Source organism: Macrobrachium nipponense, chromosome 5 (genome assembly GCF_015104395.2).
Source record: "Macrobrachium nipponense isolate FS-2020 chromosome 5, ASM1510439v2, whole genome shotgun sequence".
Lineage (NCBI taxonomy): Eukaryota > Metazoa > Arthropoda > Malacostraca > Decapoda > Palaemonidae > Macrobrachium > Macrobrachium nipponense.
In genome coordinates, this window is record NC_061107.1 from 1,103,424 (window position 1) to 1,121,123 (window position 17,700).

The 17,700-nt window shown below is 45.3% G+C and overlaps 1 protein-coding gene across 1 annotated transcript; it reads right to left on the reverse strand.

Moving 5' to 3' along the window:
- Positions 1-932: 932 nt before the first annotated feature.
- On the reverse strand, positions 933-9,657 carry LOC135215338 (proline-rich protein 36-like). The gene is made up of 6 exons (XM_064249898.1): positions 9,575-9,657; positions 6,273-6,562; positions 4,627-6,222; positions 3,318-4,525; positions 2,136-3,264; positions 933-1,156 (listed from the first exon to the last, which is right to left on the reverse strand). The coding sequence occupies exons 1-6, from the start codon at positions 9,655-9,657 to the stop codon at positions 933-935; spliced, it is 4,530 nt and encodes a 1,509-aa protein (XP_064105968.1).
- Between the last annotated feature and the right edge of the window lie 8,043 nt (positions 9,658-17,700).

Consider the following 17,700-nt stretch of genomic DNA (forward strand, 5'->3'; position numbering starts at 1 on the left):
GAGAGAGAGAGAGATTAGAGATTAAAGTTGATTAGTATATCACATGGAACTATAAAAACATGGAATGGACATAGCGCAAAAAAAAAATAGCCGTGGGCAGCTGCATGCCGTCATTGCAAAGGGTGGGGAGAGAGAGAGAGCTAGCTTTGTAGGTCACAATGCCCACCTCGCTATATTGAGTGTACTCTGTTAATTTTCCATGACAATATCTTGTCCTCTATGACATCTATGTTGAAGCAAATTTAGTAGTACAACATTATTCAATCTAGTCATTCTTTCTGTTATATCATAATACATTTAAAATAGATCGAAATTATTAGTATTATTAATAATAAGACTGCATTGACAAGTGATCTATAAATAAATTATTTATATCAAAACGTGTTTTTTTACTTTTGTAAATAATGCTGATATAGTAAGTAAGAGATCAGACAAAAAAGATACGCACTGCAAAAAATCCCTAGAGAGATTTCAGCAATTCATAAACCAACCAGAGACAAGGCATAGTTAAATTATTTTCAGGAATATCCTGCTATGTTTTGATAAATCGAAGTATCTCTCGTGGAATATAGATAAAAACCAACGAAAAATCGCGAGAGGGGAGAGTATATGAACTGGGTAACACGATTCAGAGATGGCTTCCAGGTGTTGGGACGTTGTTGTCCAGGAATAATCATGTATTTACTATGATGCCTATTCACTGGTGAGGTTCCTCCTGACGAACTGATGATGGAGGTTAAGAGCCCAAGGAAAAGGAACTGAACGAGAGAATTGCAAGCCTTGCGAGACCACCATCCAGTGCCAGAGAGAGCAGGTGAACTGGACAGGATAATTCTTCAGCTGCAACAGAGGCGACCGAAGGGAAAAACAACAGCTCGAAAACAAGATCCTGAGACAGAAGAAAAATCAGCAGCTGATGAAGACAAGAATTTTTACGGCGAGAGAAACGATGCCCTATGTGACTGTGTAGTTTGGCAGAGGTAAAGTGCCAGGTTGAGAGGGCAAAGAGAAACTCCTACAACAGAAGGGAGAAATCCTGCAACATAGACCGAAGAAGCGGCGCGATGGCGAGGCTCATCCAGGAAGAAAACGACGCAAAACCGAAAAAACCGTGAATCCGCCCGCCAGGAAAGACGTCGATGTGAGGTTCCAGCGCCTGCAGGAAATGAAGCAAAAGGGGTGACTCCAGTGTGAAGTCAGGCCTGCGTAACCCAGAGGAACGAGCGACATGCCTTTTTTTGAAGGAGGAAAAATCGTCGCCAATCTATTCGCTGGAGAGGGAGACTGGTGGTGTACAGGCCGAACTGAAGGACCAGCTAGAAAGATGAGGTTCGACAGATGCGAGGAGCGAAGGAGAAATGGTTTGCAAGCTCATAAACCTTCAGGGGAATTAAAAGATGTCTGGAGAATGCTGGATCAGCTATCCATCTTCAAGGAATGGCACGATCTAGTCTAAGCTGGACTCACGAAGACGGATCGATTTGAAAAATTAGAAAATGATATTGTACGGAAAATTTTGTTAATTTAAATAAATAAAGTTTATTTACAAAAATGGCAATTTTCATTTTACACTACAATAATTTTCTTTACAGTAGTAATATTTGTTATATACATAACAAATACGAGTTTAACTCGAGTTTAAAGACTTCTTTCATAAATCCATCTTTTACTATAGATTTTAGTTTATGACCATAAATGATCTAGGAGTCATCTGCAATAGTTTTATTTTAGCTTTGAGAAAAACTAAAGGTTACTTATCTCATGAAGTTTTTTTAACTATACTGTATGGATTAGTTTGAATGTTTATTTGTAATAAGTTTGCTTTGTTAATTGTGAAGGAAAAAAGAAATGTGGAGAGAAATAAATAAGTCAAAATTTTTTCCTAAAGAGTTTTATTGATTCCTGAAAGAGAAGGAAAATGGAGGGATAAAATAGAAACGTTGAGGGAAAATGAGAGGATTGGTGGAGGCCAAGAGAGGGAGTATAGGATTCAGGGAAGATTGGTGGAGTGCCAGGAGAAGGAGCAAATGATTCGAGAAGAATAGTGGAGTGGCCAAAAGAAGGAGCGCAGAGGATTGAAAGAAGCCCCAGGAGAATTGAAAGGATTCAGTGGCATATCTGATTCTAAGACTAACCACAAGGTTTCTGTTTGCAAGGACGGCGGCCCGCCAGGCCCGCCGAGCCAGGCCCGGGGGGGCGGACGGCAGGCGGGGCGGCCAGAGGTCTGCCGAGCCAGCCCTGGTACGGGCAGGCGGGCGGGCCAGGAGGTCTGCCGAGCCAGCCTGGTACGGCAGGCGGGTGGGCCGAAGGTCTGCCGAAAGCAGGCCCTGGTGCAAGGCAGGCAGGCGGGCCCGAAAGGTCTGCCAGTAGGCCTGTACTACTGCGGCAGGCGGAGCGGGCTGGAAGGTCTGCTGAAGCAGGCCCGGTTACTGCGGGGCAGGCGGGCGGGCCGAAAGGTCTGCCGAAGCAGGCCCGGTACTGCGGGCAGGCGGGCGGGCCGGTAAGGTCTGCCGAAGCAGGCCCGGTAGTGCGGGCAGCAAGGCGGGCCGAAAGGTCTGCCACGCAGGCCTGGTACTGCGGGCAGGCGGGCGGGCCGGTAAGGTCTGCCGAAGCGGGCCTGGTACTGCGGGCCCGGTACTGCGGCAGCGGGCGGGCCGAAAGGTCTGCCAAGCCGGGCCTGGTACTGCGGCAGGCGGGCCAAGGCGTAGGGCGGGCCGGAAGGTCTGCCGAAGCAGGCCCGGTACTGCGGGCAGGCAGGCGGGCCGAAAGGTCTGCCAAAGCCAGCCTGGTACTGCGGGGGCAGGCGGCGCGCGGGCCGAAAGGTCTGCCGAAGCAGGCCGTACTGCGGGCAGGCCGAAAAGGTCTGCCTAAACCGGCCTGGTACTGCGGGCAGGACGCGGGCCGAAAGGTCTGCCAAGCCACCTGGTACTGCGGGTAGGGCGGGCGGGCCGAAAGGTCTGCCAAGCCGGCCTGGTACTGCGGGCAGGCAGGCGGGCCGAAAGGTCTCCCAAGCCAGCCTGGTACTGCTTGGGCAGGCGGGGGGCGGGCCCGAAAGGTCTGCCAAGCCGGCCTGTACTGCGGGCAGGCGGGCGGGACCAAAAGGTCTGCCCAAGCGGCCTGGTACTGCGGGCAGGCGGGCGGGCCCGGAAGGTCTGCCGAAGCAGGACCCGGTACTGCGGGCAGGCTGGCGGGGGCCGAAAGGTCTCCCAAGCCAGCCTGGTACTGAGGGCAGGCGGGCGGGCCGAAAGGTCTTGCCAAGCCGGCCTGGAATGCGGGCAGGCGGGCGGGCCGAAAGGTCTGCCAAGCTGGCCTGGTACTGCGGGCAGGCGGGCGGGCCGAAAGGTCTGCCAAGCCGGCCTGGTACTGCGGGCAGGAAGGCGCCCGAAAGGTCTGCCAAGCCGGGCCTGGTACTGCGGCAGGCGGGCGGGGCCGAAGTCTGCCGAAGCAGGCCCGTACTGCGTGCAGGGCGGGGGGGGCGGGCCGAAAGGTCTGCCAAGCCAGCCTGGTACTCGGGCACGGGCGGGCTGCAGCTGCCAAGGGCTGGAAACCTCCTGCCAAGCTGGCCTGGTACTGCGGGCAGGCGGGCGGGCCGAAAGGTCTACCAAGCCGGCCTGGTACTGCGGGTAGGCAGGTGGGCCGAAAGGTCTGCCAAGCCAGCCTGGTACTGCTGGCAGGCGGGGCGGGCCGAAAGGTCTGCCAAGCCGGCCTGGTACTGGGGGGGGCGGCAGCGCGGCGGGACCGAAAGGTCCTGCCAAGTCCAGCCTGGGTACTGCGGAAAGGCGGCGGGCCGGAGGTCTGCCAAAGCTAGGCCCGGTGCTGAGGGCAGGCGGGGCGGGCCGGAAGGTCTGCGAAGCCAGCCTGGTACTGTGGGAAGGCGGGCGGCCGAAAGGTCTGCCAAGGCGGGCCTGTACTGCGGGCAGGCGGGCGGGCCGAAATATCTGCCAAGCCAGCCTGGTACTGCGGGTAGGCGGGCGGGCCAAAAGGTCTGCCACGCCGGCCCTGGTAATGCGGGCAGGCGGGAGGGCCGAAAGGTCCTGCCAAGCCGGCCTGGACTGCGGGCAGGCGGGCGGGCCGGAAGGTCTCTGAAGCAGCCGGTACTGGCGGGCGGCAGGGGGTGGGCCGAAAAGTCTGCCAAGCCAGCCTGGTCTGCGGGCAGGGCGGGCGGGCGGGCCGAAAGGTCTTGCCAAGCTGGCCTGGTACTGCGGGCAGGCGGGCGGGCCGAAAAGGTCTGCCAAGCCAGCCTGGTACTGCGGGCAGCGGCGGGCCGAAAGGTCTGAAGCCAGCCTGGTACTGCGGGCAGGCGGGCGGGCCGAAAGGTCTGCTAAGCCGGCCTCCGGTACTACGGGCAGGATGGGCGGACGAAAGGTCTGCAAGCCGGCCTGGTACTGCAGGCAGGCGGCGGGGGGGTTCCAAAAGGTCTGCCAAGCCGGCCTGGTACGGCGGGCAGCGGGCAGGCCGTAAGGTCTGCCAAAGCCGGCCTGGTACTGCGGGCAGGCGGGCGGGCCGAAAGGTCTGCCAAGCCGGCCTGGTACGGCGGGCAGCGGGCGGACCGGAAGGTATGCCTAAGCAGGCCCGGTACTGGCGGGCATTCGGGCGGGTCGAAAGGTCTGCCAGCCAGCCTGGTACTGCGGGCAGCGGGTTTTCGGTCTGCAAGCTGGCCGGGCCTGGTACTGCAGGCAGGCGGGCGGGCCGAAAGGTCTGCCAAGCCGGCCTGGTACTGCGGCAGGCGGGCGGGCCGAAAGGTCTGCCAAGCCAGCCTGGTACTGCGGGCAGGGCGGGGCGGGCCGAAAGGTCTGGCCAAGCGGGGCCTGGTACTGCGGGCAGGTGGTCGGGCCCGAAAGGTCTGCCAAGACAGCCTGGTGCTGCGGGCAGGCGGGCGGGCCGGAAGGTCTGCCAAAGCGGCCTTGTACTGCGGGCAGGCAGGCAGGGCCAGAAAGGTCTGCCGAGCAGGCCTGGTACTGCGGGCAGGCCGAAAGGTCTGCCTACCGGCCCTGGTACTGCGGCAGGGGTGGGCGGGCCGAAAGGTCTGCCGAGCAGGCCTGGTACTGCAGGGTAGGCGGGCGGGGCCGAAAGGTCTGCCAAGCCGGCCTGGTACTGCGGGCAGGCAGGCGGGGGCCGAAAGGTCTCCCAAGCCAGCCTGGTACTGCGGGCAGAGCGGGCGGGCCGAAAGGTCTGCCAAGCCGGCCTGGTACTGCGGGGCAGGCGGGCGGGGACCGAAAGGTCTGCCAAGCCGGCCTGGTACTGCGGGCATGCGGGCGGGCCGAAAGGTCTTGCCAAGCCGGCATGGTACTGCGGGCAGGCGGGCGGGCCGAAAGGTCTGCCAAGCCGGCCTGGTACTGCGGCGGCGGGCCGGCCGGAAGGTCTGCCGAAGCAGACCCGTAACTGCAGGCAGGCAGGCCGGCCGAAGGTCTCCCAAGCCAGCCTGGGTACTGCGGGCAGGCGGGCGGGGCCGAAAGGTCTGCCAAGCCGGCATGGTAATGCGGGGCAGGCGGGCGGGCCGAAAGGTCTGCCAAGCTGGCCTGGTACTGCGGGCAGGCGGGCGGGCCGAGGTCTGCCCAAGCCGGGCCCTGGTACTGCGGGCAGGGCGGGCGGGCCGAAGGTCTGCAAAGCCGGCCTGTACTGCGGGCAAGCGGGCAGGCGGGCGGGGCCGGAAGGTTCTGCCGAAGCAAGCCCGGTACGGGCAGGCAGGCGGGCGGGCGCCGAAAGGTCTGCCAAGCCAGCCTGGTATGCGGGCAGGCGGGCGGGCCGAAAGGTCTGCCAGCTGGCCTGGTACTGCGGGCAGGCGGGCGGCCGAAAGGTCTGCTAAGCTGGCCTGGTTACTTGCGGCAGGCAGGCGGGCCGAAAGGTCTGCCAAAGACCGCCTGTAGTACTGCGGGCAAGCGGGCAGGCGGGCGGGCCCGGAAGAAGGTCTGCCGAAGCAGGCCCCGGTACTGCGGGCAGGCGGGCGGGCCAAAGGTCTGCCAAGCTGGCCTGGGACTGCGGGCAGGCCGGCGGCCCGAAAGGGGTCTGCCAAGCCGGCCTGGTACTGCGGGCAGGCAGGCGGGCCGAAAGTCTGCCAAGTCCGGCCTGGTACTGCGGGGGGCAAGCGGGGCAGGCGGGGGCGGGGCCTGAAAGGTCTTGCCAAGCCGGCCTGGTACTGCCGGGCAGGGGCAATTGGCGGGCGGGCCGAAAGGTCTGCCAAGCCAGCCTGGTACTGCGGGCAGGCGGGCCGGCCGGAAAGGTCTGCCGAAGCAGGGCCCCGGTACTGCGGGCAGGCCGAAAGGTCTGCCTACCGGCCTGGTACTGCGGGCAGATGGGCGGGCCGAAAGGTCTGCTGAAGCAGGCCTGGTACGGCGTAGGCGGCGGGCTGAAAGGTCTGTCAAGCAAGTTTTTTTCCTGGTAACCTCCCGTTACTGCGGACAGGCAGGGGCGGGCCCGAAAGGTCCTCCCAAGCCAGCCTGGTACTGCGGGCAGGCGGCAGGCTGAAAGGTCTGCCAAGCGGCCTGGTACTGCGGGCAGGCGGGCGGGCCGGAAGGCTGCTGAAGCAGCCCGGTACTGCGGGCAGTCGGGCAGGCCGGAAAGCCTGAAATGAAAAATATGGAGTTTATTGGCGGCACATTACATGCAAACATATGGCATATTGCATGTCACATAGAAACCTGGGAAACATAGGACCAGGGGAACATACGTAGAACCTCAGAAACATAGAATTTTTGTAACATTCACCCCAATGAGTAAAAACTTAAATAAGAAAAAAATATATATTCTTTGTAAGTCTGAATTTTCAGTTTAAGGACAATTTTCAGTCCAGTTTTAAACAAAATAATCTATTATCAATAATTGTTAGAATAAGCTAACCATTTTTTTTCTTTTTTTTTTATATGAAAGATTCGTCTGTTGTTATAATCAGTCTATTGAATTTGCTTCTATCTGTCTAATTAAATAATTACTTATTTTTTTCATGTATTTTCTTTTTGATATATCAATAATTTTTTTAAAATTTGGTTTTGAATTTGTTAAATTACACACAGGCATCAAAAATAATCCTAAAGTGTCAAGGAAACGGATAAAATGTACAAACTCGCAAGGATGGGTCGCAGTCTTCGTATAGAAATACTGGGAAGCACAGTTTCACTTATCCTTGGCAAACAAAAATAGTCAGAACAGCAGTGTTGCCATATGATCTTGTGTTTTTTTGTAGTTTGGCTAGAGAGTTTTAAGTTTAATTTAATAGCTAGTCCAGCATTTGGAGTTTTCTAATGCCCTATTTGGTATATTTCTGGGGAATTTAACTTTGTAATTCTTAAGTAATAAACATGTGCAACTTCATAATAAGGAATGCCTTTATTTTTTTTTCGTTTAACTGTATCACTGCTTTCTGCCATTTGACTTGAACTATAAAATGTCACTGCAACACATTACGATCAATAGTGGCGCGGGAAACTGTTGTTGCTTCAGCAATCCTAAAATATGCGATTTTATCGAAGACCTGGTTAAATCAGTTGCTCCTCCATAGTTTTGTGTCATAACTTTGACTTATTGTGCCATAAGAAAAGCAACATGCTATAGCATACATTACAAAATGAGTGGATGGAAAGACTGTCAGTTTTAAAAGACTGTTACAGAATAGGAGATCTCGGGATGTGAGTGTCGTTAAGTGCAAACTCCTGTCCTTCGATATTAGCCCCAAAAGATTCATTGGCAGATGAAAAAAAATTAGGAATGCCAAGTCTTTCAAAGATAGATTTGGCTTTTTGTAGTCCGCAACAAGCGCCAGTTGCACATGAAATGACTTTATGCATTACCGTATTTATTATTCCATAACTCAGTTTGTGTACCATTCCTATGGGAATGAACGTTAGATTACGTAGGTATAAATATCCAAAATATCTGGTAGATTTAGTATGTGTATTGAATTTAACCAATTAAGGAGAATGTCTATATGGTCTTTTTATATAGAGTTGTTGGGGGAACGTAGAAATGTGCGTAGGTTCGAGTCAACGCTGGCTGGCTTTGGCTAACATTTGCTTTGCAGAAACTAGGCTTGAAGTCTGTGCGATATTTTTCTTATAGGCTACACTTCTCTAACCCCATGGGGGGCCCCCCCCCCTTTGAGTGGTCCTAGTTCATCCTTATCTTATTCCTCAATTTATTTTGCTTATTGCAGAATAGGTCAGGCTAGTCGCGCGCACAACTTTCTGCCTGGCAAATTTTCTCTCGTTTAGGTGGCCGAAGGTGTAGAGTAAACGGCCCCAAACCCCTCCCCATAGCCAGTACTAGGTAGGGCACAGTACCTTAGGATAGGTTAGGTACAAAAGGGAGGGTTAGGACAGGAGATCTTTGTTGAAATCGGTGGTACCCAGATCTAGTAATAATCGCGTTTGGTATTTTCTTTGGAAATTACAGATTCCTATAGTATTTGGTTGCTTTATTCCTAATTAGACTTTGCCGTTAATTTTTGGGGGTTAACTGTAATTAACCCCCAAGGGCCAGTACTAAACAAGGCAAAATACATTTGACACCTCAATCCTTAGTGGCTTTTTGTATTCGCGAATTGTTCCTTGCGTCCGTGACCTGCGGAAATAAAAGTGCCCAACCCATTACACTTCCTCTTATTGTAGTGTGATGATTGACTTGTGGACATGGCTAGCTGGCAACAATTGCACAGCCAATTTTCCTGTTTAGGTATGTTCTTTAGCCATTTAAATGTAAGGGTTATTTTAGTATTTTATTATTTTTTTTTATTTTTTTTAATAATTTATTTGTTGTGACAAGCAATTTTTTAGTGAACTGATAAGTAAAATTATTTTCTAAAAAAATTAATATACTGACCGTAAATTATTTTTGAGTTTATAAGTATATTGACAAGCAGGATTTGTCCATGTTAGTATTTAGAGAAAAGGTTGATAGATCTAGGTACTAACTCTGCGTTGGGTATTTCTTTGGAAATTTTCAAGGCAATTATAAAAAAAAATTCTGAATACATTGACTTTGAAGGGGCTTTGAGCATGCATGATGAAAAGGATTTGTGCTTCTTAATTAATGACAGAAGCAATACGAGATATGGTAATGCAGTGCCATGTTTCTCTTTTGAATGATGGTCCTCACTAGACATTGTATATTAATGTACATTACATTTTTACAGTACATTTCACACTGCTCATAAATGGTTGGAATCCAGCTTCAACCCTCAAGCTAGAGTAGCCACAGTATTGGGAAATGTAATGTACAATGTGTGGTAAATATTTAAAAATAACACCAGTCATTGTAAAACTGTATTTACTCTTCATGCAAGTATTGGTTGTTCCAAGAGAAATATTCACTGAACCAGTTGAAAATCAGATTATAGGTATCCAATTCCTATATTTACCAGAATACAAACCATTATCTTTTATATAGGAGTATTCTCATTGTGTATGGAAAAAAGTTAATGAAATGGTGGTAAGTGGAGGTGTAGATTTATTACTTGCAGTTGAACATCACTTTCCTTTTAGCACAATTAGAATCCCTTGGCCTGATTCTACCTACCTGGGGAAAGATGGCCTCAAGAAGGCCAAGAGCATTCATGGTATCCTCGGAGAAAACCATTCCAAACCTTTTCAGTCCCTTTTCCATCGACCTTCTGTCTCCTCTCATGCTCTCCAACATTGATGGCCTAGGTGTACGTCCAGATCTCATCACTAGTGAGACCCCAGCTTGCACTCAGCATGTCACCACATACTTCATTGTGTGTTTCTGGAGTTCTGAGCGAGTCAATGGGGCCATCCCTTAGTATATTTGGTTACCCATGGGTTAGGCATTTTTGCGGGGGAGGGGGTCGGGAAGTGGGGAAATTGGCTTCATCTGATGAGTTTTTTGCTGATAAGCCTCCTGCTGATGGCTATTTCAGTGGAATCAAACCTTTTGACTATTCTGTTGCTGCTGTTTGTACCTGTTGTGGAAAAACCAAACTAAAAACTCCTCTCACAGGCATACATAAGGTTTGTTGCAGTCTCTTTTTGGCCCCTAGCTGCATTCCTTTTACTGTACCTCATTTTCTTTCATCCATCTTATTTTCCACCCTCTCCTTAGTACTGAAATTAAGTAAAGAAAAACTTAAAGAAGGAAAAATGACTGAATGCAGCAGGTACTTAGGCCACCTTTGGGGTACTGTCCGTTTCAAAATTAATCTCTATTTACTTAGGATATATGGTATCAATCCCTTCAGAACCCAACTGAGCTGCTCTATAAAATAATCCTTATGGAACCAAAATTACTGGATTACAAATTATCCCTTGAGTGGTGAGGGTCATGATTAAGAATACCATCATTTATTTTCAGTATTATAAGTATAACTGTATACTACTGACCATTTCAAGCCCTGCGATGCATAGGTTTTCTTATATATCTTTTTAAATATCAACTGTATCTTCCTAAAAATTTGGCACAACATGTTTTACACCTTCCGCTAATATATGGCAATATAAGCAAGTACCCGGAATTAATAATTAAGACACTTTACTTAGAAAATATTCAATTTCCTCAGTATTAGTTGTAAATATACGAACACCTGTCGTTGGCTTAGCCAAAGAGTAGGAAAGACTCCCGCCCACTCCTCTCTTTTCTTACTCTGTCTGATACTTATGAATGGAATAGTGTTCTATATAGTTTTCTTTACGTTTTAAAATGTACACGAACTACCATTTATTACTGATTACTTTTCATAAAGCCCTTTGTATGTTTTTATTTATCATGTACTTTCTTATCTATTTCCATAAGAATGGTGTGGTAGTGGGAAATTTAGATTATTATTGGAGATATAAATATGGAAGGAAAAAACAGATCATAGTTTATTTAAAAGTAAGATCACTATATACATTATTTTATTATATATATCCAATAAAGTATGTACAATATATACAGAAATTTCACAGATTTTGAAGTAAATTTTTGAAGTAACCATGAAAACAGCATAGACATATAAAATAAAAAAGGCTGGATGGATATATCAAAACTTATCAATTACAGGACTATATATGCACACGTATAAGGATATTTCAGCTCACTCCCCATCACTGTCTAAAAACAGATCGTCCTCGTCATCACTGGCGACGTTGACAACGATTGGATCTATGCAATCCCGGACGTTATCAGTGAGCCAGTATTCGTTCTCGAAAGCTTGACTTCGTTGGACAGCTCCTTCCCACACCTGTTTAGTGACAGCAAGCCTTGCTTCCTCCAATCTGGCCTTTAGGTCTGCCCGGTGGAAATGCCGTTAACGATGAACGTACATATAGCTTCATATGCGCCAATACCTGCTCAATGGCATTGAGTTCAGGATGGGCGGGTGGAAGCCGGACAACAATATAAACACACCTGAACAGCTTGTAACTACTGCCCCTCCAATTTTCAGCGGGTGTATTTTCCAGTATATATATACTCTAAATAAACCAAGAGGTCATAATAATCTCCCAAAATAATGAAACACAAATAAACTTCATTGCATAAACTAATTTGGATACATAAAACAATAATCCATAAAGTAATTTAAAAATGTAAACCACTATACGTCATAATCGTAGTACGGTATGCTTTCATTGATATTTTGTTAACAGGGAGAGAAAGTCTCGGTCAAATGCAAAGAACATTGGAAATGTTCAAGAGTAAAGTGCCATTATTAATAATTTTAGATGCTTAGTTATATTGCCATACATTAGCGGAAGGTCTAAAACAAGTTGGGCCAAAATTTCAAGATGATACAGTTGATATTTAAAAAGATATTTAAGAAAACCTATGCATCGCAGGCCTTGAAATGGTCAGTAGTAGAGTATATATACAAGATAGGTTTTAACATAAAAGATATATAGTTTATTTTATGGTAAAAGAACTTTTCATTTTTCAGAGGTAAAAGATGGATGAGGCCAGTGTTATACCGATAATAATAATGGCATGAGTTACAGGACATCAGCTTGGCATATTGCAGTCTTGAAAGGTACAGTATTATGATTTGTTTCTTGTAAGAATGTAATTGAAGTTTTTAATGTAATTAAAATGTGACATAACTTATAATTATTTTATCAGTTTGAACTTTAAAAAAATGCAAAATGCTTTAACAAGTCTGTTATAGTATCACCGAAAAAGCTTTAATACTTCTATATAGTGTTTAGGTGACTGTTGTGATGAAGGTTTGTTAATATGAAACATTTTATGATTTCAGAGGCAGATGAAACCGGCAGCATCAAGACTGTATGCAAAAAGAACAAATTGTGAGAATCCTTGAACGGAAAAGGAGCATTGACCTGATTTTGTATAACTCCTACCTTTAAAATCCTACTTACAGTAGGTAAGTATCCAAATAATAAATTTTATTATGAAAATTTACATTTTGAGGGGTACTCACTTTGAAAGATTCATAGTAACACAAGCTAGAAAGAGGAAGCGAATAGTGTACACAGTGGTTCTTCTTTGATAAAGAGAAGTGTTGAGTGGGTATTCTTTGATATATTGTACAGTACTGTACTCTGCTGTGCTTGGTAGGATAAATTCCTGATTCTGAGAACAAAAGTTTATCATATTTTCCCCAATTGAACAAAGGAATAACTGCTGAGAGGAGGTCCAGACACCCATCAAAAGTAAAAGAAAAATTTAATAGGAATGAAGCACACTGGCAAATAAATCTAATTTTACAACACAAAATAAAGCCTTCAAAGTGAGGTCATTTTATCCAAAAACTGGCATGGTATAAAAAAAGCAAAAGCAATTTAATTTAATTCCTCTTATGATGATTTACTTTATCTCAGAAAGCACCTCCTAGGCAAACATTATATTGAGGAAAAGATAAACAAAAACGCATTGAACTGTGGTACTGACATTGGAATTATCAGTATTCAGTTAAAGAATATACTGCTTGAAGCAAAGATGCCAGGAGAACCCTTACCAGGAACGTACGTGAAGTTGATCATGATTGAAAGTGTGCACTTTAAAGGAATAGAAGCCAGATACACCTTTACTACTTTCATGAGGGATATAAAAAGTTCCTTTACATGTGAACTAAATTTGCTGTACATGTAAACTAATGATGGGGCGGTTACAATCTCAAAAAATCTCTCTCTCTCTCTCTCTCTCTCTCTCTCTCTCTCTCTCTCTCTCTCTCTCTCTCTCTCTCTCTCTCTCTCGAGGTGGTGCCAGCTCTTATGGGGGTTGAGCTTTTAAAATACTAGTCTGATAAGACATCCATAGTACTACTTGCTGTTTTTTTAAGTTTGGCAGCTCGAACATCAGTTTTGGTTGGAGAATAATGATGACGGAACAGCAGTGATCATGCTCATAAAGTTAGTATTTAAACAACGGTCCGGTTTTTCTTGGATCATCTACATGTTGTCGAACTGAAATTGAAGGAAATGATGATTTTCCAATAGTGGATAGTAGCATTGATATACAAAATTAAATATTTCATGTACACTACCAAGATCCACACACACATGTTTAGATGCGCAGTGCCAATGGTTCTGAATTACCTAAACCATCTGTGCTATAACAAACTATTAACTCATTTTCACACTGAGAAATACAAAAAAAAAAAAAACTGCAATTCTTAAGCGGTTTCCTGGCTCATCTACATGCGAACTGAAATTGAAGGAAATGATGATTTCCCAAAACCCATAATGGATAGTAGCATCGATATACAAAAAATTAAATATTTCATATACACTACCAAGATCCACATTCGTGTTTAGGTGCCTAGTGCCCAAGTGGTCTGAATTACTTGAACCATCTGTGCTATAACAACTACTATAACTCTTTCACTCTGAGAAATAAAAAAAAAAAATGCAATTCTCAAGCTGTTACCTAGAGCAAAGAAAACTGCATGAGGGCAGTCATAGGCAGCTAAACTGTCATTAGTAACATATGGAAAAAATAATTTCTCAAATATTTTCACCTAACTAATGCATAGGAAGCATTGAAAATGTGCAGATCGTATTGCTCCAGAAAAATCGTACAATTCCTAGGGTGTCTGTTCAGGAGGAAGAACAGCTAGTAGCCATAGACTTTCCAAAAACCATAGAAATTATGTCTCTTGAGGGAAAGGGTTGGCTGTGGCAACAATTCCTCTGGTCCAGATAATATCCCTCATGAGATGGTTAGCCCACATTTCAGAAAAATCACAAGTATTTTAATATAAGGCATAATAGACTGTATGGCAAGGCATCTAATGAAAAATCAGAAGTTGGTAAGTGTTTCAGCACTTCCTATGCATGGTAAAAGACCATTTTAGTTGTTTTGAACCTGCTGTTTTAATCATAGTAATTTAGTTTATTTTAAAATGAAAGCATCATTTTGTGAGCTGATTACTTTCATAAAGAAAGTACACTACACAACCATTAAGTTGCATCTAGGTTTCCTGTGGGTTGCGGGGAAACCACTCGCTTCCACAGCAGCATTGACTGTAACTCTTTAATTTTGCACAGAATGGCATATGTTACTGCGTAACAAAAAGGGACCCAGATTTTTTTTTAAAAGGTTCCCTTTATTCCAAATTTTATTTTACAGGTTATTTTCCCATGGCATTTCAAAGGGCCATTGGAAGGGCGTAAATCCGCAGGAAGATGCCAGGAACGATATTCTTGAAGGCAGTATACTGGTACATGATTAGACATCACAACATGCAGGATGATTACTATCTACTGCTTAGTTAATGCCATTATACACTAGTAGGGAAGTCACTATGTAAGTAAAGATCCTATTACTTTCTGCTCATTCATGCATGGTAATGGACTACAAGGAAGTAAAGACAGCAGAGAAATCTGATATAAAGCTGATATTTTTTTCTTAGAGAGAATGGAAGAAAAAAATCTTTTGAAAGAAAGAGAATGGAAAAAGAAAAACATTCTTTTGAAAGAGAAATATTGAGACAACAATTTAAGAGATACTGCCAAACAAATTTCTAGGACTTAAGCGGAGGTAAGAAAAGAGAATATTTTAAGAGAGAGAAATCTGAAATGTGTAAAGGAAAATGGACGATGATTTTTAACCATATTTGAAAATAGAAATATTGAGAAAAGCAGAGAAACTTAGAGAGAGAGAGAGAGAGAGAGAGAGAGAGAGAGAGAGAGAGAGAAGTATACAAATTGTGTCAGAAACAATTAGATATATTGAGAAACTCGGAAAGAATCAGAAATTTCTAGGACTTAAGGGAAAAGAGGAAATTAAGATTTTCAAAAACACTGGAAAAATCTTAGGAGAGGGAAAGAGCATGTTTTAACATGAAGTGTGTAGTACATGACCATAGCTATAGAGAGAGAGAGAGAGAGAGAAACAGGTTAGAAGAACTATACACATTTACTTTTTGCACTTTTTCATGTGTCCCTGTGAATTATAAACACACATACACATACGTAATAAATATGCATAATGAGTGCAACTATGCAGAGTTTCTACGAGCGATGAAAAAACTCGGAGAAGCAGAAGAAAACGTTCATGATGTTCATCGACGGGACAAGGGGATGATTCATCAAAATCATTCAGTGAGTAAGTGTTGTTGGTCGGTGGAACAATGTAAGAGCAACGGGAGTACAAACATCAACCATTAAGTGTTCGAAAAATGGTTCGGAAGCCACCAACTGTTACCAAATACTCAGCCGGAGAAGTGAGAAGATATGAACTAGAGCATCTCTCTCTCACTGGTAAAATAAGTGGAAGGAGACCAAGATGTTGGCTGACCTGATTTGGAGTATTTTGAGGGATTTTTTTTTGAAACCTCGCATTAAGATTAAAAAGAATAGAGAGAGAGAGAGGAGAGAGAGAGAGAGAGAGAGAGAGAGAGAGAGAGAGAGAGAGAGAGTAAGTATTTTTCGAAAAATCGAATGAATACTTAGACTCAGTCTCTCGGGAGAAATAGAAAAAAATCCATATATATGTATGTATGTGTGTGTGTGTACAGAGAGAGAGAGAGAGAGAGAGAGAGAGAGAGAGAGAGAGAGAGAGAGAGAGAGAGAGAGAGAGAGAAAGTATTTTTCGAAAAATCAAATGAATACTTCAGACTCAGTCCTCTCGGGAGGGGAAATAGAAAAAAATCCATATATATGTATGTATGTGTGTGTGTGTACAGAGAGAGAGAGAGAGGAGAGAGAAGAGAGAGAGAGAGAGAGAGAGAGAGAGACTGAATCAAACAGAGGCAGATAGGAGAAAGACAGGGATAAGTACTTTGCTACCACCTGAACCTCACTGTGGCTGACTACCGAAATAAAACAATATAAAATAAAAAACAGAAAGGAAGAAAAAAAAGGAGAGAGGGGAAATGGATAAGGCACAGGAGGACAGGAACACGAACAGTAAACCGCTTGAGAGAATCGAATTTGGCGACACTGAAATTCTTGTGGTCAAATTATACGACCTTTGAAAAACTGGGGCAGAAATGTATCTACCCTGCGCGGAATAAAACAATAAATATAAGTGCCACTGGAGGCATTCCTGAAATAATATCTAATATCAACCCTTCAAAAGACGCTTTCGTTTCAACGTCGCAGTAAAAATAGGATTGGGGGCTTATTTTTGCCTGAAGAACGAAGATGTATCTAAAAAGATAAGAGTTCAGCTTTACATTTCTTTTGTGTTGAGTTAGCAGTGTGACGCAGGCTTATGATCTCGTCCCGTTGATGCATTTTTTACATGAGAGTTATTCAGTGGTTTTTGAAGAATGGTTATTCCAATTATTTTGAAGCCAATAGGGAACATATCCAGTCTCTTTCTGCCACTGAGAGGCAAGTGACGTCCCACTGGGGTAAGGCTTGGAAGTTAAAATTTATTTCCCAAGGTCAAATGAAGCAGAGGTGTTAACAGCATCCGATGAATAATACGTATTGTAAATGGGAACAAAAATGAAAGAATAAATAAAAATGTACGAAATCTTAAAAGGGGGTGAAAATGAAATCGTACCCTTAGAATCTACTGACATCTAATTAACTTGCGAATTAAATGCAAATATTTATATTTGAATCATGGAGTACTTTGCTATCAATACTCAGGATTATTAAGGTATATCCTTTCGTCAGGGACTAACCATATTGGGTAACATTTGTGACTTCATAAGGAAATGGACATTTCTTGATGTTGCACGAGTGTCCAGCCTCAAAGGTCTTTTCCAAGTAGATCTGGGCTTTAAATTCTGGTGGCCACAACAGCCCAACTTACACTAACACGTCAAACACAGCTATTACCCCAGGAATATAATGAATGCTAGGATCGACCCGAGCGGGGAAGCAATCACAAAGAAACAGCAATCATAGCTCTGGCAATCATGCAACAACAGTTCGTATCTCCTATTTCTAAAAGCCATTGTGGGAAGGCACGAAAACTAGCAGACTGTTACAGAGAGAGAGAGAGAGAGAGAGAGAGAGAGAGAGAGAGAGAGAGAAAGGGGATGCAGTAATCGCTTCTTCGAAATGACGTAATCCACATACGATTCCGACAACTATTATGAAGTAATGGAAGAGATAAAAAAAATTTTGTTTTTACTTTCGGGAACAGGATTTACAGGAAAAAATGGAACACGCGAATAAGCACAAAATTGAAATCACAGTAAAAGTGATAATGATGTCAATGAATATAAAAATTTTGTTTATAATAATAAAAGCAACAGCAGCAAGAAATTGGTACAGTCAAGACCAATTGTCAGTCGACCCTCTCTAGTCATTATTTCTTTGGCGCATAAATGGCGTAAGTCTCGCCACCACCAAGGTGAAG

Bases quoted from the DNA above. Each gene is read 5' to 3' on its own strand.
- LOC135215338 (XM_064249898.1), bottom strand. From the start codon at position 9,657: ATGAGATCTGGACGTACACCTAGGCCATCAATGTTGGAGAGCATGAGA. The intron at 6,223-6,272 runs GTAGGCAGACCT...CTGCTTCGGCAG, and splicing joins CTGCCCGCAGTACCAGGCCG to ACCTTTCCGGCCGGCCCGCC. The intron at 4,526-4,626 runs GTACCAGGCTGG...CCGCCGTACCAG, and splicing joins CCGAAAACCCGCTGCCCGCA to GCCGGCTTGGCAGACCTTTC.